The sequence below is a fragment of the Papilio xuthus genome, unplaced genomic scaffold, assembly GCF_000836235.2.
Source record: "Papilio xuthus unplaced genomic scaffold, Pxut_1.1 DF827680.1, whole genome shotgun sequence".
In the NCBI taxonomy this organism is placed as follows: Eukaryota; Metazoa; Arthropoda; class Insecta; order Lepidoptera; family Papilionidae; genus Papilio; species Papilio xuthus.
Genome location: NW_013530969.1, coordinates 2,106,710 through 2,131,450, shown reverse-complemented (window position 1 = coordinate 2,131,450; position 24,741 = coordinate 2,106,710). Strand labels below are relative to the sequence as shown.

Sequence of the window (24,741 nt, the reverse complement as noted above, 5' to 3'; positions counted from 1 at the left end):
ATGGGAAGTGAAAGTGGACTTTCCGGATGAGAGGATGCATGGAAAGGGAAAATATTTTCTTTCTGTGCATCATCTCCTCCGTCGATTTAAGGTAGACAACGCATATGCAATTGCGTATGTCTATGGGCAACGGTCACTTCGCTATATCAGCGATTTCAGGTGGAGGCTCGCTCCTTTGCCACCTTATGATATAAAAAAATGTTTTTGAACAAGCATTTCGGAATTGGAAATCCACTAACAAAATCGAATTAATGGAGGTTTTCGTTGCATAGTACGAAAAGTTTATTTGAGCCGGTAAGAAAGGTAATGCAATAATATAGTTCTGTCAGGAAATATGAAAAAACTGTAGGTATAGGAAACAAGACAAAAGATAAAACATGACAAGACAGCACAGGAGCTTGTGCCACTTTTTTGATGTTGACAGGGGGCGCTAGTGAGCCATCATAATTTAGTTTGGCTTACTCAACCGGGTATGATAACGTTGTCGGTCTGTACATTATCTGTTAGTTATCATAAAATGTATATAAAGTCACCTCTATCAGCCTCTATCTCTGCCGATCTGTTTCTTCAAAATTTATATCTTCCAGGAGAGTCATCATCAAGTTAACCTAGTATCTTGTAATTTGTCTATTCTTCTCGTAACTACTAATTAATTGTTTAAGATTGGTGATAACTTTTCAAATGTAAACCTGTCCACTAATCCTGGGTTTCGAAACTAAAGTACTACATATTTTGACCACAGATCATATAGTTTTAATGTAGCTCTTTATGGTTTTGAAAGAAGAAGAGGCCACATATAAGGACACATACTTTGAAGTTATAGTTAAGTAATTTTTTTTTTAATTTTTATGATCCTTAAGTCAATGGCGTTTTGGAATTAATTTTAAATGTTTTCCTACGTAAAGCTGTGTTTGAATATTTATAGTGATATAATAACGATTGTTTCTATAATGTAATGCGTTGTGTTGTAAATTATTTTGGGGTTTTATATTTCGATATAAAAATGGGTCCGACAAATGGTCGGGCGCAGCGGGCGCGGTGGGCGCGGCGGGGGGCCAACGGTCCCCGATCGTTGCATAAATACTACAAATATCACAACTTATTTGTATTTCAATGTACTGATTAAATACAAAATTTAAAACATGATTTTTTTGTTTCTTAAATTTAATTCAAGGCCCTCGTAATCACTTACCTATAGCGTGACAATTGCGTATTTTCGACCATCACAAATTCATTCATTTAATCTCAAAAGGATGTACTGATTCAAATTTTGTATCACCATATTCTTTTCCTTATCAACCTATATGGGTCGCTTCATTTTAAGATATATTCATATCAATTCTAGCTATCGCTTGCGACTCCGTCTGCGTGGTATTAAAAAATAGATGATAGCCGATTCTCAGTCCTACTAAATATGCATATGAAATTTGATAAAAATCGGTTAAGCCGTTACGGAGGTGTATGGTAACTAACATTGTGACACGAGAATTTTATATATAAGACTAGCTGTCGCTCGCGACTCCGTCCGCGCGGGATACTATAAATAATAGATACGGGATAAAAATACATAGTAGCCGATTCTCAGACCTCTATTATGTTCTATTATCTAATATGCTCACAAAATTTCATGAGAATCCCAAAAGAACGAAAATTGTGACACGAGAATTTTATATATAAGATTTTCAGGAAACACATAATCCAATTTTTAGTACATTTTGTATCACAAGCCAGAAGTTTTTGTATATTATACTTTGGATCCCGTTTCCCCACTTAAGACCATTTTCATTTATATAAAAGAATTTTGCCACCTAATGTATAATTGGCAAGCGTTAAGTTGCTTTTATTCGTAAATTATGAAAACGATCAGTTTCCGTAATGACGCGTCGCAGTACGGGACAAATTGAACGATTAATCTTATTTTTATTAGCTCAGGCGCCATTACGATCTCTTGAAAACACTCGACCGCCTGTAATGTCTTTGTAACGATGTATCTCACATAGTTACAGCAATGTTGCATTCACAGAAAACAAAAACGAATTAATACTTACTAGCTGTCGCCCGCGAATCCATCTGTGTGGTATTAAAATTTCATCGAGACCCATGCAGCCGTTTGGATACATTCTAACAAATGTCCATTAATCCATCCAAACATTCGTATTTACAATATTAGTCAGATTTTTTTTCATCATAGACTCCTTCCTATATGATGAAAAAGCCCTGCCCATGTTGATTTCGAATGCGTTGCCAATGTTTTTGTAAAATGGTAAGCATAAACAAAAGTCAGGGATGAGATCCGCAGATCTGTGACATGTCGCAACATGTCACGGTATTCCAATTGTCATACCTATACACAAAATTACTTTTTTATCTTTTTAAGAAAATATTGCTTCTGTTCTGAAACTCAAATATGTTTCTATGCCTTGATTCATCAAAAAAATAATTATCAAACATAAATGCAATCTGTTCCTTATAAAAGGTGTGGAGATGAACTCTGCGGGTATACATAAGTAGCACGCGGGGAAGTAATTGCGACAATAAATATTGCATCTCGGCAATTTATAATCCGCAACGGCCCATCAATTACGTTATGTTATTCTATTTTCACCTTTACGTTATTTAACAATCGCTTGCCCGTGGGCATGAGCGTGGGCGTGGGACTGTACAAGGGGGTGAGAGGTCGCTGTTATGTACCCTTCAATGGAGAATAAATGAATGTGAATACGCCTTTATAATTATTTATAATACCTACAAAATAGTACCTAGATCACGCATGTTATCGTAAACTAAGGGTGTTTTATAGAATTTTAGTTCTTTACGTGATGAATATTGTAGATTTTGATTGGTTAGGTATTTTTATCAATGTTTGCTAATCTTTTGAGTAAACTTAAAATGAAATACTTTTAACACTAGAAGCCTTGCTATATCTCCAATTTAATGCATTCGTATTTGTAGGATTATTCTCTAGAATAACATCTGCAGAGTATGTCTTTAATCACGATATGATTCTTTATTATCGTGATTGCGCTAAATCCTTGTTTTTTTATATCATAAGGTGGCAAACGAGCGAGCGGCCACCTGAAATCGGTGAAATAGCGAAGTAACCTATATACATACGTAGGTCTCCGCGACGCACACTCATAAGACGAAACGCGGAATTGTTTCCACTTCTCGCCGTATTACACCGAGCGAGCTGGATTAATTCGTGCGAAGATGTTAAAGCTCACTCTACAACTGTTGTCTTTGTCCTGTCATCAAAATATTTTAATTAGTATAACAGTCAGGAATAGCATTACTACGTTTTAAATCAAAACACTTTATTTTATTTAAATACATTTGATATAGGGCACTAAATAAAAGTTACCATAAATACATTATGTAATGTACACATTATATGATTAAAAAGCTTTATGATTATATTGTGTACATGCATAATGATTACCCCGGTTGGGCGGACCGGTGGGCGTTTTATCACAAGCCCCGCCCACAGCCGCGCCCATCCATAACCAGTCTGCAATTAAGATTTTTGCCTTGAATGTATTTTATTACATTTATAAGAAGCACAATTTAATTGGAGTTTCGTTCGTGATATATTTGCTGAGGCATGGAAAAGATTTAAGTTTCTTGCTAAAGTTTAACTTGTAAATTTCTTGTACGAATTATGTTTATCTTTAAAATAAATGTACAGACAAATTAAAACAGTCTTACAATATTTGTAACATTGGAAAATATTATGGTAGGCTTCCGGAACACCAACAACAACATTTTTATCTCTGTTTCTTCAAAAAAAGTAAAGGCACGATAATGATAACTACGCTTACATGTTTTCTTTCCGCGAATCTGAAAAATTTTATCAGGGCGAAGGATAGTCCTATAAGATACTATCCCACAATACTTATAGTTCAAGGGAACTTTACTAAGAATTTTACAATTTCGGATATCTATTGTAGAAATTGTGTCTTATACATACTAAAAAAAAATCATGGTATTACAATTTTAATGTATTTTAATGCCATTTATTAAACCAATAATATATGAAGATATTTTTTATTATATTAAACAAAATGTGACAAGTTAGAAAGCTTAGTTCTCATAAGTAGTATAACAGCCGCGAAATAATACCAGTCCCACACACCCTGTTGAAGGGCTCCCGATGGACTCGAAACTAGTCGGTGCCGCCAACGGACGAATATACGTGAGTATTAAGCCGTTTTTATATAAGTTTATAACATAGCAGTTTTTTCATCACTGACTAGTTCTCTTAAAAAAACATGAGGCAACATCGGCAAAAATAATAGCTTTTTCATGTCGTATGAGCAGATCCAATTACTGTTCGAACTATAGATACGTTTTCTTTAATCCATTAAGATAGAAACATTTAAAGAATTGATTAATAAAATATTAATTTCAATTATTAGACTACAAATAGAAAAGAATTATACTGACTTTGGAAAGTGCAATAATGTTTCTTATTTGTTACTGTATAGAGTATGTTTTTGGTTGTCATTTTGACAGATGTTCATAATGAATTCATTAGTTAATTTTAATATGCAAATAAGGACAGGTGAAGTTTACAATAGTTAAACAATTATTGTCGCGAAAGCCTTGACATCTTGTTATTTGATATTTCCATACAAAAATTAACAATTACATGTTACCTTTGCATATTTCTCAAAAGGATTTTTTTTAATTTTCTTTAATATTTAATAACTATTCAAGAATGATATTAATTTTTAAATTTTATAGACCGTAGATAAATTCGTATTATAGTTGTTTGTTAATACAAAACCTGTAGTTTACAAACAATTGTTCAATAAACTTTTTGCAATGAAAATGCCAGGTGCATTTCCAAAACATACCACAATTTTAAAATTTTTCAAATTAATCTTACCAATGTTGTAAATGCGAATGTTTACATGGATGGATGGATGATGTTTGTTGATTTGTATCTTTCGAAGGTATGAACAGATCGCGATGAAATATGGGTTGTACAGTATGTCTTAACGTTATCTTATGAACTTCTTATCACCCTTGTATTAAGCGGTTTATTAACTGAGAACACGCTTGTGCGAGCATAGTGGCAGCGCGTGCGACCGCAGGAGACCGCAACGTGCGGTCCGGACCAACCGCCGGGACCAGCACTTCACTGTCGATGACTCTCAACTCAGTATTATAGGAAACAAGTATATACAAGTATATGCAGCTGTCACTGCATCATGTAGATTACCACTGATTTATATTTTTAAACAAAAGAAATATATGTGGCAGGAGCAGCGATAAATAGGAGTTTTTGAGCTCTGTCTACCCCTCTGTGTTACGGTCGTGTTGTTGTTATATTTTTAATTTAGCATTCGGCGAAACATTACCATCTTTACCGGTAATTTTCAATATTATCGAACCCTAAAATAATTTAACTGAGATTAATATCAAGTCATCATCAACCTGCCCTTACCCCTATGGAGGGACGGCACAGTATGTACTCCTCCATACATCTCTATCAGTCATCATATCTGAATCTACCCCCTTCCTACGCATATCCTCTTTCACACATCCATACTTTTTTGGTCTTCCTCTAACTTTGTAGCCATCCACATTCAATGTCATTATTTTTTTTTTGCTTAATATCATGTATTCGCTATAAATCAAATCAACTTAATAATTCCTAGTAATATGTCTATTCTTTGGCTACATAAAATAGCATAATTTATTCCAGAAAAAAAGGTCTGAATACAAACAAAACTTCAAGTGGCACAACATAATTATAATCATAAATTGAAAACGCTCCCTAAAACAATAGAGTAACGCGAGGTTTTATAACAAAAAATAAACAATTGAATTCAGAGACAATACAAGTTCTTTCGTACAATTACTGGAAAGTTGACAAATCTGTTAAGAAAAATCAATGGGCGTTCAACTGATATGTAACAATATTTTAAAAGGCGATGGAGGAAACAAAATGTGGACAATACGCGTCGAGAACAATGTAAACCCAACGTCTTGTTTATGAAACATTCTTTATATGGAATAACAGTGTTAAAGGAATTAGCCCACCGTGACCGGACACATCGGACCCTTAACATCATAAATCACTCGCTAAAAGTGAACGTATCACAAAAGACCTCTAGGAAATTGATGAAATGATGCTGCAGTAACAAGAGCTTGCCCACAGATGTACTGTTACATCTCAATTTATTCTTAATACTGATTTATTTAACTACTCCTACTTTAGAGCAACGATTAAGGAATCTCTTTCATGTATCAGAAATGCTGTCAGCTGTTTCCTGATAGTATTTAATTGCGTTTACGTATTGAAACTGTGTAAACGCAACACTTTGCTGTAATTGAGAGACACCCTTAGGGTAGAAATCGGTTACTATTATAAATCTACACATACCAACACAATCGCGGTTAAAAAGATATCCTTCCTTGAACAATTAGTTAAGATAGGATATCACTAACCATTAGTATGTGAGACCAAAATTTCTAAGTATATAAAACATATCGTCACTCCTGTCATTATCTTTGACAAAAGAGATATAACAATATGTTTTAAACGGGGAATTTGGTCTCGGAAATCTACTAATCTACAGAAAGTTTAATCTGAAATTCATAAAATAAATAAAATGTTTATTGTAAAGCTCCAGATAAAAAATATACAATTTCTTGTCACCCCAAATAATGCATATCCCTTGTTACAGAGGACGCAATTTCTCGACCCATTTGACTTTTCAATAAAAAAATAGACATAAAAATTTAACGAGACAAATAAAATGACATTTAGTAAATGCACAATAAATGTTGGTAGACTACGACAAGCTAAAACAATAACAAAATTTATCCCGCGTTATAAAAATCCATAACAGGTGACAAAGCAGATGTTTTCATGACTTGAGAAAAAAATATATTTACGGCCCCAGTTAACAGCCATCGTAAATTAAACTGTACAATGAGCACGCAACGAATATTTACAGCCAATAGATTCATTTCTCTATTCAATACTGCAAGAACAAAACCAGTACTCGACTACATCTTAAACAACAAAACTATTTAAATGTAAAGAGAAACTGGCATCTCTATTTCAATTAATTGAGATAATTTAAAAACATTTAAACTTTTATCAAGTACTAGATGTCGCCCGCGACTCAATCCGCGCTGAATTAAAAAGAAAACATAGTAGCCAATGTGTTCTTCCAGACCAACCATCCATCTAAACGTTCGCATTTTTATATTTGTAAGATAAACTCACTGTGTTATAGGGTACGAAGAGACTATGACGGTAATTGCGACATTCATTTGTACTATTGTGCGGATAAATCAAGAGACAATTGTGACATAGACACACTTTGATGTACCGTGTATAGACTCTTAGTCTAATTTTACCACTATCCCGCGTGTGTTGTGTTTTGGCTGTATTTATCTTACACTATGATAAATATTTATGTCTCTATTTTCTCACAGATAAATCTAAGATTTTTTCAATTTGCATGGAAATTGTCACGGTAGTGGAGTTCTGCGGTTACACTTGGACAAAATTTATGGTTACTTTACGACATTATTTGTAATCAAGGGGTCCGAATCGTGGCGTAGTAGTTTTAGTACAGTTTTACGCTGCATAAAATGATCGGATAACATTTCCAAGGCCATTAAGTACATTTGTAACAGATTAAAATATAATAATTTAAAATGTAAAAACAAAAATCACGCAATCGTTTCCTAAGCTGACTGTTTATTTAAAATAATTTCAAATTATTTTAATAAAACGATTCAGGCAATTACGTTAGGTCACGAAATACTGGTGTGTTAAAATTAAACAAACGATAATCGGGGTTTGTTAGGTATTGGATTAAAGTTATTAACGTGTAGGAAAGACACTGACAATATTTTTTTATATTTATTCATTTATCGAAGTGCCGTATTGCAATTGATTGTTTAGAAATTCTACTTTGAACTTACTTACTAGTATTTTAATAATATATCAATCGTAGAGTTTTTGTAGGAGACCTTCCAAAAATAGTAGAATTTTCTAAAATGAAAACACCGTTAGGAGTCAACTGCAACACGCGTGGAAGTCTTCATGTAGGGCATAGGAATAGGAGTGACACTGACTATAATTATGAACATAATTATAGTCAGTATCACTCAAATTCAGAAGTACTTATATAATATCTGTACCACTATCCTTTATCTGTAGGGTTCTGATACTTGTCTTATTAAGGTCGACTCATTTTGCGCGTGTCAGTCATATTTTTGGATCTAAAAATACGCAACTTGAGGAGATTTTTATTAGAAATAGTTAAGTTTGTAAAATATTACACACTAAATGTAAGTCATATTACAAATTACAAGCAACATTTTAGAAACATTATTACTTTAATGAGAAGGATTATTATTCAGGATTAAGATACTGTAATAGAACAATGTCTGTCCACAAAAGGCAGTTTGACGAATGTAGCATGCGCGCGCGCAGCCGACGCGCCGGCGTCAGGCGGCTCATTATAAATCAAACCTGAGATGCTATCTCGTACCTAATCATGACGATTAAACGGCCGCAAGAAACATCACCCGATACCTTTTTACTTTATTTTCCAACCTCCCGAACCTTGTAAAGGATTTCGGTTTTTATACAATCATGCAAAAGCGAAGCTCTTATCGATTCTCGTAAATACATTATCGACATCTTTATTGTATTCTTATACTAACCTAAATGTTGTTTTCAAGAAACCTTTGAATATGATAATCATAAATGAGCGTAGCTCATCCTTTCATTTATTTTGACTGAAAGAGGCGTCTTCTTTTGATGAAAGTGGCATATACTATTCTTGTTTATTATAAGTAAATAAATATCTATATATATAGTAATAACGAGCCCCGATGCTCGTGATCAACGTAAACGAACGCCTCATCTACTTCATCAAAGGGCAATTAATAAAAATTACATCTTACATAAAACTATTAACGTCCAGCCGCGCGCGTCGCGCCGCCGATAAACTGATCGAAATCATCTCACGTGCTCACAATAAATTAATTGTTTTATAGTGTCACAAGCGGGATGCGATAAAAACCAACAAATTACAATCGAATTGAGACATCCCGCTATCTCTTTTATTAGACACGTGTACCCTTTAACGTATTGCAGCCGTCGTGAGATTAGGTCTATCGAAAAATCAAAATGGCTGCGCGTCCATTTTTTTTTCTTCACCCCAGCGTGAGCTTTATGCTAATGAAGCCCGAAAAACAAACATTGTTACAAGGCAAATGTGTAACATAAAATAAAAATAAATTAAATAATAAAGGGAATCGTTAAAATGGAAGAAATGCCCGTAATTTATCCAAGAGTCACCTTTTAGGCATTCCGTGGATGCCTTCGCGGCGGGGTCCCGCCCGCCGCCGCCCGCCGCCCGCTCTAGACCCGATCTCCAAATAAAAAGGCGCCACAAAAAGACGCATTCAATGAGCCGGCGGCCATTACGGATGTAATCCACGAGATAAATTAATAATGATCAGATTTGAAGAGATGCGGACAGCGATAGCTTCAAATTAACTACATCCACGATCTGTAAAATGTGCACACACGTATCTCGATATTCGCTAACTCACTAATCGGTCGATTTATTTTCAAAAAAAAATATTAGGTTGTAATATAACACCCGTATCTCAGTACCAATTCTGTGACATTTTATGGAGATAGATACATCGGCAAATCGTGTAACTCGCCCTTTGTAAATTGACCCGGCAAATTGTAATAACGCTGTCAATTACATAAGAATTAGTAATTAATTCACAAAGTGACGTGTTATATAACGGCAATTTGTTAACGTGCCATTTCATTGGTAGTTGCATAGCGAAGAAAGTTAGTTAGGCACAAAGATTTTATATAACTGTGGAAATATTCAAATAGATTTTCACATATGTTTCAAAATTTCTTTATATCAAATGTTTCAGTAGTGCGAAGTAGTATTTATTATGGCAGCATTTTATTAAGACAAGAAGCGAAAACTTTGTACCCCTTTCGACCAGGGAGGGACCACTAGTTTACTTTAAAAAAAATCTTCAGTGGGCCTAGCACAAATATGCTACAAGTATAGTTCATCAATTATTTAAAAATTACTTTGAGATTTTTGGTTTACTTTATGTCCGAAAGGGCTGCCCAAAATTTTCAATGATGATTCTCAGTAATATTCGTGCTAGGCAGTATTAGTTAAATTGTTTGTGTACTAAAAATTAATAGTAAAATTGTTTTAGTTGTGCTTATATGATTTGTATTTTAAGGACATCTAGCGTTACAAGCCCAAAGCATTTATAAAGGCTGACGATGGAGCGGAGATGTTTTAAGCATGTACCGCTAGATGGCTGATTAACTAATTTAATTATCGAAATCTTCGTATAATTCCATATCCACACCTATAACCAAACAAGTAACATTTGAGAGCATTTATAACTTACTCGTTTTTCATGTTTAACCAAAACCTTAAAAATGCATACACACCTTGAAGGCATGTGATAATTTCTAAATTCCTAAAGATGGAAAATCCCTCCATCGTATTTTCTGCAATATTTGTAGCAATTATAAATAAATTAGGATAGGGTTATAAAATTGAAAGAAAACAACGGGTCCTGATTCTTAAATTTTATTGGTAAATTCACATTCAAATGATTGACCAAGTCATTGGCGGATATTACAATAATGGGATTTCTACTGACAAAATTTAGTTATTATCCACTATGATACTGTATCGGTACTTCACGAAATCTATTTCTACCATATTCGACAGCTACAATTTCAAAAGAGTGCATAAATGCTTCAAAATTCCAGTGTCGAGAGCGACCATCGGAAAATAGATACACAATAAAAATCGAAGACACATTCGTCGACGAATCCACGATACAGACCAAACATCAAAAATATTTCTATATTAATTGTCTACTCTCACATAATCATCACTGAGAAGAAATTATAACATACGAGACGCGCCGCGACGCGCCGTGATGCGACATGACGCGCGGGGCGAGGACCGTTACAAGCACAACGACGACGGAGGATAGGAGACGATATTATAAGAGAATATTTAGTGTAGCGGCCGGGCCCGCGGCAGAAGACCTGAGATTCGGCGCCTGCGGGCCGCCGCACGCGATCGCGTTTATCGCACCGCTCGCGATCATGATCGAACGAATGACCGGGATCAAATCGGGTAGAGCCGAGTCGCGAGGGTAGGGGGGAGCGGGGTGTACGAGAGCGGAACTCGCGGGCGGTGCGGGGCGCGGGATGCGAGGCGGGGCGCTTACGAGTCCCACCAGTCGGTGCCTCCGCTGTTGCCGCCGCCGCCGCCGTACGAGCCGCCGTAGTTGCCGCCACCGTAGGATCCGCCACCATATCCAAAACCTGAGGAATAAATAAAAATCGCATTTTATATAATACATACATACTTATAAATAAGTCAGGTCAACTAATGTTGTAACTATAACGGTTTTTAAATTCAGGCATAAGCTGCTGTAGCTGTATTTGTGTGCACATATTGCATGTAATGTGTAGGTGTACCTGAGCCCATGGCAGAAGGCCCGGCAGAGCGCGGCGGCTGGCGCGGCTGAGTACGGAAATCGCGCGCGCCGAAGCTGCTGCCGCCGCCAAAGCGGCCGCCACCGGAGCGGCTGCCCGTGCGCCTTCCGCCGCCGCCTAGCCGCCCATCTGCGGCCGTGCTAGTCAGCCAACTGCAAGGCGCACAATTTATTATGTCTCATATATTTTTAATGCAATAGTTTCCATCTGTATCATGTTGTGGGGAAGAGTACGGACTTGGGCACGTCCTGCTTGGCCTCGACGAGCAGCTCAACAAGGTCACGCGCTAGGCCGCGGTTGGAATCGTTGAAGAAGGATGTGGCAACGCCGAGGTTGCCCATGCGGCCCGTACGCCCGATGCGGTGCACGTACTCCTCCACGTCCGACGGCAGGTCGAAGTTAATCACGTGGCGAACGTGAGGGATATCCAAGCCTAGTACAAAAAAATATCTAGTCAATACATCACACCTTTTTGTTGTGTTTTTTGATGAATATATTTATAATGTGACGGAATAAATAGATCCATGTAGTGATGTTACCTCTAGCGGCAACAGCGGTGGCGACCAGTATGGGCGTCTGCCCAGAGCGGAAACGGCGCAGCGCCTCCTCGCGCTCGCGCTGCGTCCTGTCTCCATGGATCGACGTCACCGGGTACCCCTCGCCGTCTAAGTATTCCTCCAACTGGTCCGCACCTACATTAATACAATATATAAGTATTTCTGTTTGAATAAATATCAGTAATATTTTTCACGATCTTGTATCAACACTGACCTTTCTTGGTTTCAACAAAGACGAGTGTGAGTTGGTCTTCCTCGGGGCGCGAGCGCTGCAGCAGGTTGGAGGCATTCAGCAAGTCCAGCAGGAACGAGCGCTTGTGGGACTCCTCCACCCAAACCACCTGCAAAAGGAACATTGGTGATTAAGGAAGTTCGAATAAAAAAACAAAACAACTAATTACCAAAACAACATCTTACTTTCTGTGTGATGTTCTCCGAAGTGGATCCGACACGTCCGACGGCAAGGAAGACGTAGTTGTGCAGGAAGTCCTGCGCCAGCACTTGGATCTGCTTAGGGAAGGTGGCGGAGAACATGAGGGTCTGTCGCTCCCCGGTCTTGGGCATGGTGTGGCACTCGACGATCTTGCGGATCTGGGGCTCGAAACCCATGTCCAACATGCGGTCAGCCTCGTCGAGCACGAGATGCCGGCAGTGGTCGAGCGCGACGCGGCCGCGCGCCAACATGTCTACCAGCCGACCCGGTGTCGCCACTAACAGGTGGCAACCGCGCTCAAGCTCGCGCAGCTGGTCCGGCACAGGTGATCCTCCGTAACTAACGTAAAAAAAAGAGCGATTAACATAGATTCAGTTTAGACTACAAGATTTCATTTTTAAATGAAATTCGTTCATTGGATATATTGATGTAGATGTAGAATGTTCCAGTAATATTGGAGGTTCTAGCGCCTTCATGATTCGGTCATTATATTCTGGTACTGAACTTACACAACACAGGGTCTGACGCGCGAGCGGTAGGCGAACTTCCTGGCCTCATCGTAGATCTGCGTGGCGAGCTCCCGCGTCGGCGCCAGCACAAGTCCCAGCGGGTACTGCTTGCGTCGGTTGTATGACCTGCAACACCACATACAAACATATTTTAATAATATGCCTTACGAATTATGACTTTTCAATGGTGTTAATATATTAAAATTGTCTACGAAATAATCTCTACTTATTATGTAGTTAAAAACAATATTTTCAAAAGTATCTCTTACCCTTGTTTGACGGGTCCGGCCTCGTATATCTGGTTGAGGATGGGGACGAGGAAGGCGGCCGTTTTGCCGGAGCCGGTCTGTGCGCACGCCATCACGTCGCGGTGGCCCAAAACGATGGGGATCGCATACTTCTGCACCGGAGTCGGCTTGTCGTATCGCGCCAACATTATGTTAGAACGCATTATTTCCGTCAGGTTAACATCCTCAAACTGAAAACAAAGAATTAACTTACTTAACCTATTATTAAAATTAATCTATCTATACGTCCAAAGAAAACTCTGGACGTAAGTATAAAAATGAAGTACTGTTTATTATTATATCTTGCAGTTTTTGACTTCCTGACAGAACATAATACTTTACATGGGAAGTGTATTCAATTTTAAAGTCAGATGTCATATATTTTTTAAATGTACGGTAACTTACGCTGGTGATAAAGTCCGGCACACGGTCACCGCTGGCTTCCACCGGTATGTCCTCGTATTTGGAGAAGTTGATGCCTGTATTCCCAGTGCCAAACAGCTCCAACTCCTGCCGCTCGTCGCGAGGTAGCGGGATCGTCCAGTCATTCTACACATTGTAAACATATAATTTTCCATTCATATATATATTAACTTTATATGTATGCTGCTCCCGCATACTTCGATCAGAACGGTATTCGCCTAAAAACCATAAGATAGGTTTTTTTCACAACAATTAACTCACAACAACATAAATATGTCCCATCAATTAAAATAATTATATCAACAATATAAATTTGTCATTTTTAATTTTCTAAATAATTAGCAAAACAACATAGAATATGATTGTGTTTGTATTGGAATACCGCAACCAAGTTTGTCGCTTCCCACTCTCCCATGAGCTACATTGGCCATCTGATCTGTTATGGGGGAGTGCAAACATCTTGACGGCTCGGAACATCACACGACTTGCTGCGCAGAAGACAATTTTTGGTGTGGCGGGGCGTAAGGGGATTCGGGGGGGGCTCACTGCGCAGCTCGGGATGACTTTGAGCCGCCAAAAATATTGACGCGGATAATACACGAGGGATGAAAAATTAAGATGGTCCAGTCATAATTAGTTCCTGCAAAAATACAAGCAACAACGCCAAAAATTACACAAAAAATTAAGAAACATTAAATTGATGGCAAACCCATCAATTTGTATAAGTTACAATAGTGTCCCGCGTGTAATTAACCTTTTTAATGAACTACATATATTTTGATATTCGTCAATGTGATGGAAGAAAATGTTTGATATAATCTGTAATATGCTCAAAAACTAAAATTAGTTTACTGAAAATAATAACAATAGCTATTTTTTAAAAACTAATGCTAAGGATTACATTTGTTGACAAGAAAACATTTTTTTTTTCATTAAGTTTGGTGTTCTAAAACTGGAAATAATATTTAAAAATTTGAATTTAAAAAAACCTAAACAAATAAATTCAGAGCAATAAAATATTTATCGAGAATTTTCTTGAAAGAGTATTTTGTTGCCAACCAGTGTTACTTGATTTTTTTTATAAAGATGGACTAATAAATGATTGAATATTTACTGGCATGATGGTGTAAGGTGTGGAAGAAATAAACATTTGCTGATTCTAAGATAGCAGTTGAATGATGTGACTAGTGTAATTGGAGAGATTAAAAGGTAATATGTGTGTGACCTCGTCCCTGCGGTTGCGGCGCACGTCGTCAGAGCCCCAGCCGTGGCTGCGCGAAGGGGCGCGGTCGTCCTGACGCGGCTCGGGTTCCTTCCAGCGGTCGTTGCGCGGCGGCGGCGGGGGCTCGGCGTCCTCGCGCCCGCGCCCGCCGCGCTCCCCGCGCTCAGCCCCCCTCTCGCCGCCCCACCGCTCCGGCTCTGCCTCGCCATTCTGATAGCTTGCGTCACGACCTGACATTCAAACATTTTATTTTACATACATATAATAGAAGCTGTCCAGAGCTCGTCTCCAATTTTTTCTATGTTAGTAATCCTGAACAGATTGTACACAATTAAAATACAATAGAAAAACTCTGTATAAATCAAGAGTGTTATTATAAAAACTTATATTTAAATCACTTACATTGCTCTGTGTCAGCATGTAAAAGAAGAAAGCATTATAAAACACAGCTTTATTAAAACAAACATAAAAAAATCTAACAGCTAGGAGGATGATGATTTACATTTACAAAAACCATTACCATCAGTCAGTCAGACAAACATACAGCAGTTACCATATTTTTTTTAAATATTGTTAGAAAATTTGAGTCACACATGTCATCATACTTTAAAAAATTTAATCACATTTTATTACTTATTCATGGAAACTATATATACTATAATTGACATTGAATACTCATTATAAAATGACAAGGTTTGTCATCAGTCAGCTATGCACGAAATTCTTATTATCTTTGATACAAGTTAAATTACAAATAAGATATGTTGTCCTGTCTTAAGGTGTGTATTGTACTGACCTCGTTCCCTGCGCGGGTAGCGCGAGTCGTACCCGCGGTCGTAATCCCTGGTGTCTCGTTCGCGGTCTCGGTCGTCGCGGCGACCACCGCGCTCGTACGTCCTAGAGTTGCCGCTGAATGATGTACGGATGTCCCGAGACTCGTTTGGACGAGCGTCTAAGCTTTGACGCTTAGGCTCTTCCGCTGCAACACAAACACAACACTGTATATTATACAGCTCACGCAACAGACATCCTAACTATGATTATTAAATTAGAATTTACTTAATTAACTGACAGTTAAACTACTATGGACTAACTGCAGCAGACAGAGTTAGCTATGTTTCTCTTTTGTTTTAATTGAGTAATATGCAACAAGCTAATTTTTTAAAATTACTGTGTGCTCAAAACCAGCGATGGCATATAACTAGAATAATCATAAACCCTAATAGACTTCAGTGAGACATCAGTCCAGCGCTACTGTCCTACTTTACTGGAATAATGTAAACCAAGTATAATATGAAATGTGATGTATCCCTAACATTAATATTGGCAATCTACACAGGAGATCATGTTCATATATAATAAAATTACATGCAGAACTAACATTTATAAATATAAACTGCTATAACAGCATTTAATATTGTCAGTAGTGTATCATTACATCTATTACAAATCATTAAATAAGGTTTGAATTCAACTGTATATAAATTTGAATATAAAACAATAAAATTGTACAAACAAAAGTTGTACTAATATATTAACTAGATGACATAGGCTTAAGGTTCTTATTCATCTAAAATATTTTATTTCTAATAAATATTATTTTATAACAATAAACAATAGGTCAGGGTACACAAAGACATTACAGCATCAAAACATAACAGTGGATTTATCAATATAATTGAAATTATATATACAATTGCTATTTACTTGGTAAAAATAAACATCTCTATACCATAATAAAAAATGCCAATTAAATATATAAAAAAAATATTGTATGAGATTTAATGTGACTTTCAAGATTGAATCTAAAACGAAAGAGTAACATTCAGTTCCAGAAAGTTATATTTAAAACAAGCTGTTGTCCACTCCATCTGCAAGTAGTTAAAAAAACTTCCCAATGTGTTTGTTCAGACAATGTTCTACATCTATGATAAATTTTTGCAAGATACTTTGAACAGCTTTGGAGATACCTTCAAACAAACATCCATTCATCCATCAAAATTTATATATTCATAAGATAGTAAGACTTAATATACATCCCTTCAGCCGCATCATAGCATAGCACACATTAATATAAAAAGTTATCTATTGACAGAGGAAGTGTTAAGTTGATAATGCAACCCTGATTCCTATAATCTCAATGACCTACTTTAACTTCATAAAAAAATTAACGAACATTTTTTAATAATTTGCATTTCGAATTTCCGTCCATTTACTCATATATATTACAAATATCAATTTGATTGTATATCATAAAACATTTCTTACACTTCCATACCTCGGTGACTCATGAGATAAGACAGATTTTGATGAATTTATGTATGCTTGTATTTTTAGGTTGTATTAATAAGAATAAACTTTATGTAATGCCACTAATTAATTTCAGATTTCTTTTAGTTTGTTGAATGATTAAAATAAATGCAGTATATTTATTTTATAAGGTTATCTCTAAATCATTACATAGGTGGTCTCCAGTTTTATGTTTAAACTATTTAGTAGGAATAAGATTTTACCTTGAGGAGTGTTGGCTTGTTGCAACTGCCTACGCAGATGCGGAGGGATGTATCTGCCAGCACCCTTAGAAGCCTGAGGCTGCAAGTCCAGACCAGCAAGCTAGAAACATAATATTTATTAATAAATACATAAATATCCTGATTAACCATGCTATCTATATCAAAATGTCATCTTTTATTTTTTGGTATCAAGTTTTACCAACTGTTGCTTACAATAACAAACTCAAGCGTAGCTCACACGGCCTTTTATGCTTAAACTTAACCCCATGTATTTTAAATTTTATGACATTACAGATCAATAACTATATACACCATGTAGGACAGACTAATAAATGAATGTGCCAGATTTTGCAAAACCATATATAAAAACTTAATAAACATCGATAGAATAATTATATCATTATATTTTTCTTAAATGCAGTGCAAAATCAAGCAGAAAATTTCCACGAATCGTGACACGCAAATTTACCGTGACAGTCAATTCGCAGTAATGTATTGTCAGAAATAAGTATGAAAATGTTTATTAAATTATCTACAGTATATAATTCATACAAAAATGGAAAAACCTATAAAATCAATCAGATACCAAAGAAGAACCCAAGTCGCCATGTTGGTTACAACGAGACACGTAAAGAAAGACTTTATAATAGAAAAGCACTACACTTTTCCTCATGAATTAGATATGACTTAATTTTTTAAAATAAATTGAAAATTAATACAAGAAATATCTATACCTGGGCAAATAAAGAGAAAATCAATACAAAGCACTAGTACATGAGGTACCGACCTGCTGCTCTAGACCTGTTCCATTTTGGTTGGTAACATTACTCATATTACTACCAAGCGGTACGTTTTTTTGGCAACTTTGCTTCAAAAATACTATACAAACAAAGTCTACAATGAATTTTGCACAAACACAAATTCACAAAATCACATGAAAAAGCGACAATTTTTCTCCCCGAAAACACTTTTCATTCGCAGTTTTTGTTCTTCTCGGATAGATTTTGTCTTTGTTCAATTCAATCGTTCACTCCTCATTCAAATTTCGTACATTTCATTCTAGATCAGTGTTGCCATTCATTTTAACAATTTATTGTAAAAATATTCCTTTAAATATTTAAGAAGAAAATCATTATGTTATTTATTTTAAGAAACAAAATAATGCAAATAATTTGTTTTTATATTTATCGCATTTGGTGATAAAGAAGAACTTTTGTAAACTTAGTATTTTCTTTTTAATGACATTGTCATGACTTACATGACCAAGACATGACCATGACATTACCAATACCACTGTCAAAAACAAAACGAAGTTATGTTTTGATAAAATTTTGGACAAATTGTTAACTTTTTAAATATTTTAAGATCATTTTACAGGCAAGGCATATTCTTATTAATATCTTTTTCTAGCCAACAACAATCTGTATTGTCTCCGATGCGTAATTTGTGAAATTCGTTTCAGGTTTTAAAACACTATGAATCCGGAATTAGGAGATATTCATAATTCTAATGCTCCGCGACAACGACAACCTCCGCCGGAACCGAGGCCCCGTCAACCGCCACCGGAACCTAAAAAGGCGACAGCACAATCCCCGCCAAAACCTAGGGAACGGCAACAACCACCACAGCCTAGAGAACGGCAACTTCCACCACAACCGAAAGAGAGGAAACCACCGGCAGAATCGTAACCATTAAAAAACTCTATTTGCATCTCATCTTTGTTGTTAAGGGTAGTTGCTACTCTTTTTTTACAAATATAAAAATATATTTCGTTATAAAACTTATGAGCCATTAGGCATTAAATATAATTTCTAATTCTTATAAGGATTACCAAGACTGAGTTCATGGTAACCTATTAACACTTTCCATGCTACCAACATTATTTTATATGAAAGTGTATTTGCCAAGCAAGTCAGTGGCACTGAAAGTGTTAATCTGAGTGTGTTCAATGAAATAGGTTTAAATAAAACATGTTATGATATGCCACAACTTTTGTATGTATTTAAAATGACATGTGATGCTTGATTTGCGGTCATGTACTTTTTACATAATACTTGTGCTTAGTTTATGTGTTTCAAGCCTAGATGTTTTATTGCATTTGTTAAGTTACCTAACATATACATTTTATATTTAATTGTAAGAAATAAAAAATACTAGTTTTGTTTAAAAAAATTATGAACTTACAAATGAAGCATGTAATAGAGAAACATCTATTTTTTATAAATTTAAATATATCTGCAAAGAAACTATATTTTTCTAAATTTTAATGCATGTTTAATAAGTAATTCAACCTTTTGAAAAACTGAAAAACCAAATTGACTCGGGATCAAATGGACAAAAAGCGCCATCTATTGGTTACATTTTAAAAAAATATATGTTATTTTCGGTTATAAGTCAGGTAAAATTGTGCTGTAAAACTAGAAGTTTTATTTTGTACTTGCAGCTTATGTAAAGATGTTTACATAATTAAATTTTTTATTAAAAGTGTATTTTTTAATTGAATTGATGCTATGAGTATATTTTGTGATGATACATAAAATAAAAAGTTTAAAAATAGACCCCCCATATAGACACCCCAAGAAGAGCCTACATAAATGATGACGATATGCTATGCTAAACTTTGAACATTTGACAATAGCACGCAAAAGAGATGTCTAAATCGAATAACATCGTATATCTTTTGAGCTGTCCGGACATCCTCGTGTGGGCGAAATGACCGGAAGTCGACGTTTGGCCTTAGTTCAGATGTCAGATATCATTCGTGTATAAAATCCACAGTTTGACGCACACTTACTACAAATAAGTGCAAAATGTTAAAAACAATTGTATTATTGTTATTGATAGCTTCAGTTTATACAAGATCTATTGGGCCACGTTCCATGATGCAGGACGATGTAGTTGTTCCCGAACCAACAGTGATAATAAGAAATGTTGCGTTTGACGACTCTCCCGATGACTATAACATCTCAGACGCCAACTGTCCTGATGGTTTCTTGATGGATTTTACGGGAATTTGCCGAGAAGTATGGTGACAATGAACGAATTAAGCACGAAGATATGGTGAAGATTGACAGAGCCGGTTTATGTATTACTTTAATATTGTACCTTTTTTATTTAATATTTAATTTTATACTTAATTTTGTAATTGATAATATGTTCCAAAAACAAAAGACGTAATTGTCAAATAATCAAATTGTATACAGTAGTAATATTGTAAGTAAATAAATTATTTCATGTTCTATTTTGTATTAAATAAAATGAACGCGTTAATTTTCTGGCATTTAATTTTTAAATAAAGGATGAATAATAAATCATAGACAAATATTTTATTGTTTTTATGAATTAATTCCCCTTTTTAAATGAAAGTGCAACATCAACAAAAAAATATTTTTATTTAAAAGTACAATTAAAGCAGTCTCTCGATAAACCTCCAAGTATCTAGCTGGTTGAGGTAGGGGTTGGCGATATCGACAACAAATTCTGAACCAAAGTTGGAGATGGCTCCTCGGAAACGGTTGATGTAATCGACGACGACCTCCTGGATCACTGCATTCACTATAACGTCGATGTCACCACCTCCGATAGCTCCAGCGACATTTGACTGAAAAAAAAAATCTTTTATGTCCAAGTAAAGCTATTAAAAATGTAGCCGATTAGAATTAATCAGATTTTTACAGCTTAAAATTTTACCTTAAAAGATGGAAGTTCAAAAGTTGCATTTTCGATTCTGTCAATGATAATAGATTTTTCGTTGTCCGATTGTTTAAGGTAGATTTTTGCCCGTAAACGAAATTCTTCTATCTGGAATCTATATTAAAAAGTATTAATGAACTTCTTACCGTGGGTTTCTAAGACTAAAATTCCCGTTTAAAACATACTTTTATCTATTTTGTCAAGGATAATGACCGGGATGGCGAAATGTTTTACACAGAGATTTTGGACTCAGAAACCAACGGTTACTTAATAACATTATATGGTGGTTAATTTACGGAAGATAAATAACATTCAAATTAAGAAAACGTAAAATTTTAGGTAACGTTATTAATTTCAGTTCTTTTTATTATGCTGATCCACAAGTTTGGATTTGAATTTTCAAATACTTACGCGGCATTCCCCTTGCCATAAAGCGGGATTGCATCAAATAAATCGCCGGTGAAATCGTAGATTTCTGAAAATTACAAACACATTACCTAAGTTTTTTTTCGGTTTTTATCATTTATCTCGGTCGGGACCGCGCTAAATAAAGCTCCTTAGTCTCTGCCTACCGCTTTGAATTACGGGCGTAAGTTGTTGTAATAATGGTGGAAACTCACTATTACGTTTACTTACCGGTACTTATATCCAGTTTAGGCACGGATAAATCGATTTCAAAGCTAAGATCTCGCAAGATAAGTTCGCTCTTGTGTACCACGAAACCACCCAGGCCGGTCATGAAGATCTTTTGAAGATCGAGATCTAAACTGAATTAAAAAAACGTAAGTATTAATATTTAAAGTATCACAAAATAACGTCTAACGTCTAATTGACTATGGCCCAGTCACCCCTAACTTTGGGGAGGCTCCGAGCTCGTCGGTGGGGACGTATAGTGAGCTGATGATGATGAACATAACATCAAACGATGCTTACTTTATAAAAAAAAAGTATATTGGATTGTATAAAAAATAAATATGCAATTTTGAAAATTTCTCGACTAGACATCGGCTTTCACTGCATCCGTTTAGCATGGCAAATGTTGCGTGGAAATGAATCCTTAAATTGCTGGTATCCTATACTTACTTGGCTATCCCAGCTGGTATTTGCAGACGGAAACTTTCCAAATCGAGGGGATCCAGGGGCGGCAGGCCGAACAAGTCAGAGCCGTTCTTAATCACATTACGAACATATTCGATCAGCTGACGAATGAGCAAGTTGATCAAAAAGTTTCGTTCACTAGTTGACAACTCAGACAGCGACTCTATGAAAACAGAAAACTTTTTTATTTTACTAGAAATTACAGTGAATATTTTTAACTCATCGCAACTTAGCATTAAAAAAAAGTTAGTAACATTTATTGTCTGTGTATTTTGAGATAATGACTTACCATAATGAACTTCTTTTCGTGACTTCGGTAATGCCGCGGCGAGCGCGCATAGTGTTAACAATATCAACAATTTCATTCTGCGATATGAGATAAAAAAAAAACAATTAATTGTAATAAATCGCGTTTTCTCCAACCCTAAGGATATAAAGAACTAAAAACATATCAGTCATAGATATATCTAACATTTAAAAATTAAATCAAATATCTTTATCAAACAAAGTATTCGATAATATCGTGCCGCATATCTAAATACATTAGAGGTCCTTCCTTGCCGCCAAACTAAGTATTGTTGATATTTTTCAAACGTTTATTAAAAAAAAATATTATTTTTGTAAGTATTGATAATTATAATACAATAAACCCGACGTATTTCCAAGGCTTACCTTAGTCAAGGTCATATTAGAGGTGTCAAAAATTAAACAGATTAAAAATAATCCAACGCATTTCCTAATCCAGTGACATGCTTACAGTGAATGCTTATCATACATATCGCAGTCATTTGACCATGTGTATATCCTCGTTATGTACTTTATGTATTTCCATTTTCTATTTAAATACAATAAATATTTCGCATGTGTTATCATTTGAACACACTACATTTGTTTAACTACATTTTAACGATCTTAATTCGACTTGCTATTACATTTTTTTTGCTTAATGATTGTTTTTATAATGATGTATTATTTTTATACCTCGACTACATCAACTATGCTTTATATACCAAATAATATCAGTTCTTTTTGGCTCCAGTTCACTCCGACGTCGATGATTAGGCTTTAGTTAATAGCCACTCATCATCAGCCCACTCATCACTCAGATATGTGCAGGTTGCATCACAATGTCTTCCTTCACCGTAAGAACATCGGATAAATGTACATATGTAAATCGGAAATCGAAAAACACATTGGTACATGGCGGGAATCGAACCCAGTACCTGCAGATTGCAAGTCAAGTGTTTGACCACTGAGCCACCGACGCTCTTGTCGGTGGCTCAGTGGTAGTGGTGGTTATAGCCAGTGCGTATTTGCAATCCTGCGATGGCTGTGATTATCAAGCAATGGCGCAGATTATTTGCCATAGATTCATAATTACTTCTTAATTAAAATTTCCTAATATCCGATGACGCGGGTCGGATGTTCCGTTTTCTACTAATTATTATTTTCTCTGAACACTACCGCACTACATGGCAAATTAATCTGTTTATAAATCAAATCTAACTTGAACAACTCGGATTGAATCGGTGGTATACAGAAATAGGATTTATTTTAAATTTTTAAGTAGCTTCTAGCCGAACTAATTTTCTAAGACACAGAACTAAGAATTAATAAAGTTTACACATGGAGTTTTTATGTAAAATTCAAAATGATCTAACGGTCGAATTGAAGTTGTAGAGTTATACTACATTTAATAAAATATTTATTTGAGACCACGCGTTTATTTAAAATATCGACTCACCTGAGTTAGTTGTCGACAGTTGCGGAATAACTGCTCGCAGTTCCTGTATGAAAAACATTTAAATAATCATACATCATATTTTATCGCTAGTTTAATATTGTTAGGATATCGATACAAAATATTATCTTAATTGATTTTTTATAAACAAACCGATCTTAAGTTTTCAAATTGAACTACGTATAATCAGATAGTCCGATTGAATCATCATGATTTGACGATCATAAGGGTTTTAATTTTCATTTCATGGTCACACCATGGTGGGCTTTAATTACAAACAAATCAACTCGATTAAGGCAAATATTTTTTTTTTTTACCGCATTGACACAAGAGGTTTTTCGCGGGTTTAGACAAGGGTCGTGTCCACTTCTTAGTTGATATGAAATTCAAACGAAGATATAGTACCAGGGATGCATGATATAGGACCGCCAACGCCAGACTATCGAAGCCGGGCGTCCGATATGATTAAGACAGCCTTGAACACTACTCCTAAGCACATCATTCACACTTTTAGGTTGCGTTTGATAAGCCTTGCAAAACATTGTAGAACCTCAATAAGGAAACCTTAATCCTCTTCCCCCAATAATTACTGACAAATATCAATGCATATCTGGTTATGCTAATAAATTTCTTGTTTTTGCTTAATCCTCTAACTCCTTAAACTCTATATGTAAATTGGTGTTGAAGGTATGTGTATGCAAATAGTAAAATTTA

At 35.7% G+C, this 24,741-nt stretch overlaps 2 protein-coding genes across 2 annotated transcripts; both read right to left on the bottom strand.

Moving 5' to 3' along the window:
• Positions 1–10,609: 10,609 nt before the first annotated feature.
• On the bottom strand, positions 10,610–18,508 carry bel (ATP-dependent RNA helicase bel). Its single transcript, XM_013311547.1, has 13 exons — positions 18,283–18,508; positions 17,496–17,595; positions 15,779–15,961; positions 14,986–15,212; positions 13,743–13,886; positions 13,320–13,528; positions 13,051–13,176; positions 12,526–12,880; positions 12,323–12,449; positions 12,091–12,243; positions 11,789–11,984; positions 11,534–11,703; positions 10,610–11,377 (listed from the first exon to the last, which is right to left on the bottom strand). Exons 1-13 carry the CDS (start codon positions 18,325–18,327, stop codon positions 11,277–11,279), a joined length of 2,136 nt encoding a protein of 711 aa, XP_013167001.1. The 5' UTR covers positions 18,328–18,508; the 3' UTR covers positions 10,610–11,276.
• Positions 18,509–20,868: 2,360 nt separating this feature from the next.
• On the bottom strand, positions 20,869–24,073 carry LOC106117079 (uncharacterized). The gene is made up of 7 exons (XM_013311151.1): positions 24,031–24,073; positions 22,576–22,652; positions 22,272–22,449; positions 21,825–21,955; positions 21,600–21,663; positions 21,186–21,303; positions 20,869–21,096 (listed from the first exon to the last, which is right to left on the bottom strand). Exons 2-7 carry the CDS (start codon positions 22,649–22,651, stop codon positions 20,902–20,904), a joined length of 762 nt encoding a protein of 253 aa, XP_013166605.1. The 5' UTR covers position 22,652; positions 24,031–24,073; the 3' UTR covers positions 20,869–20,901.
• Between the last annotated feature and the right edge of the window lie 668 nt (positions 24,074–24,741).

What these genes read in the sequence shown, in the direction of transcription:
- LOC106117079 (XM_013311151.1), bottom strand. Translation starts at nt 22,651, where the DNA reads ATGAAATTGTTGATATTGTTAACACTATGCGCGCTCGCCGCGGCATTA. An exon ending in ACGAAAAGAAGTTCATTATG is followed by an intron (nt 22,450 to 22,575) that starts GTAAGTCATTAT and finishes CTGTTTTCATAG; the next exon opens with AGTCGCTGTCTGAGTTGTCA. An exon ending in TAAACTGGATATAAGTACCG is followed by an intron (nt 21,664 to 21,824) that starts GTAAGTAAACGT and finishes TGTAATTTTCAG; the next exon opens with AAATCTACGATTTCACCGGC.
- bel (XM_013311547.1), bottom strand. Translation starts at nt 18,327, where the DNA reads ATGAGTAATGTTACCAACCAAAATGGAACAGGTCTAGAGCAGCAG. An exon ending in TGCCGGACTTTATCACCAGC is followed by an intron (nt 13,529 to 13,742) that starts GTAAGTTACCGT and finishes CTTTGTTTTCAG; the next exon opens with TTTGAGGATGTTAACCTGAC. An exon ending in GCCAAGCAGGACGTGCCCAA is followed by an intron (nt 11,704 to 11,788) that starts GTCCGTACTCTT and finishes TGCGCCTTGCAG; the next exon opens with TTGGCTGACTAGCACGGCCG.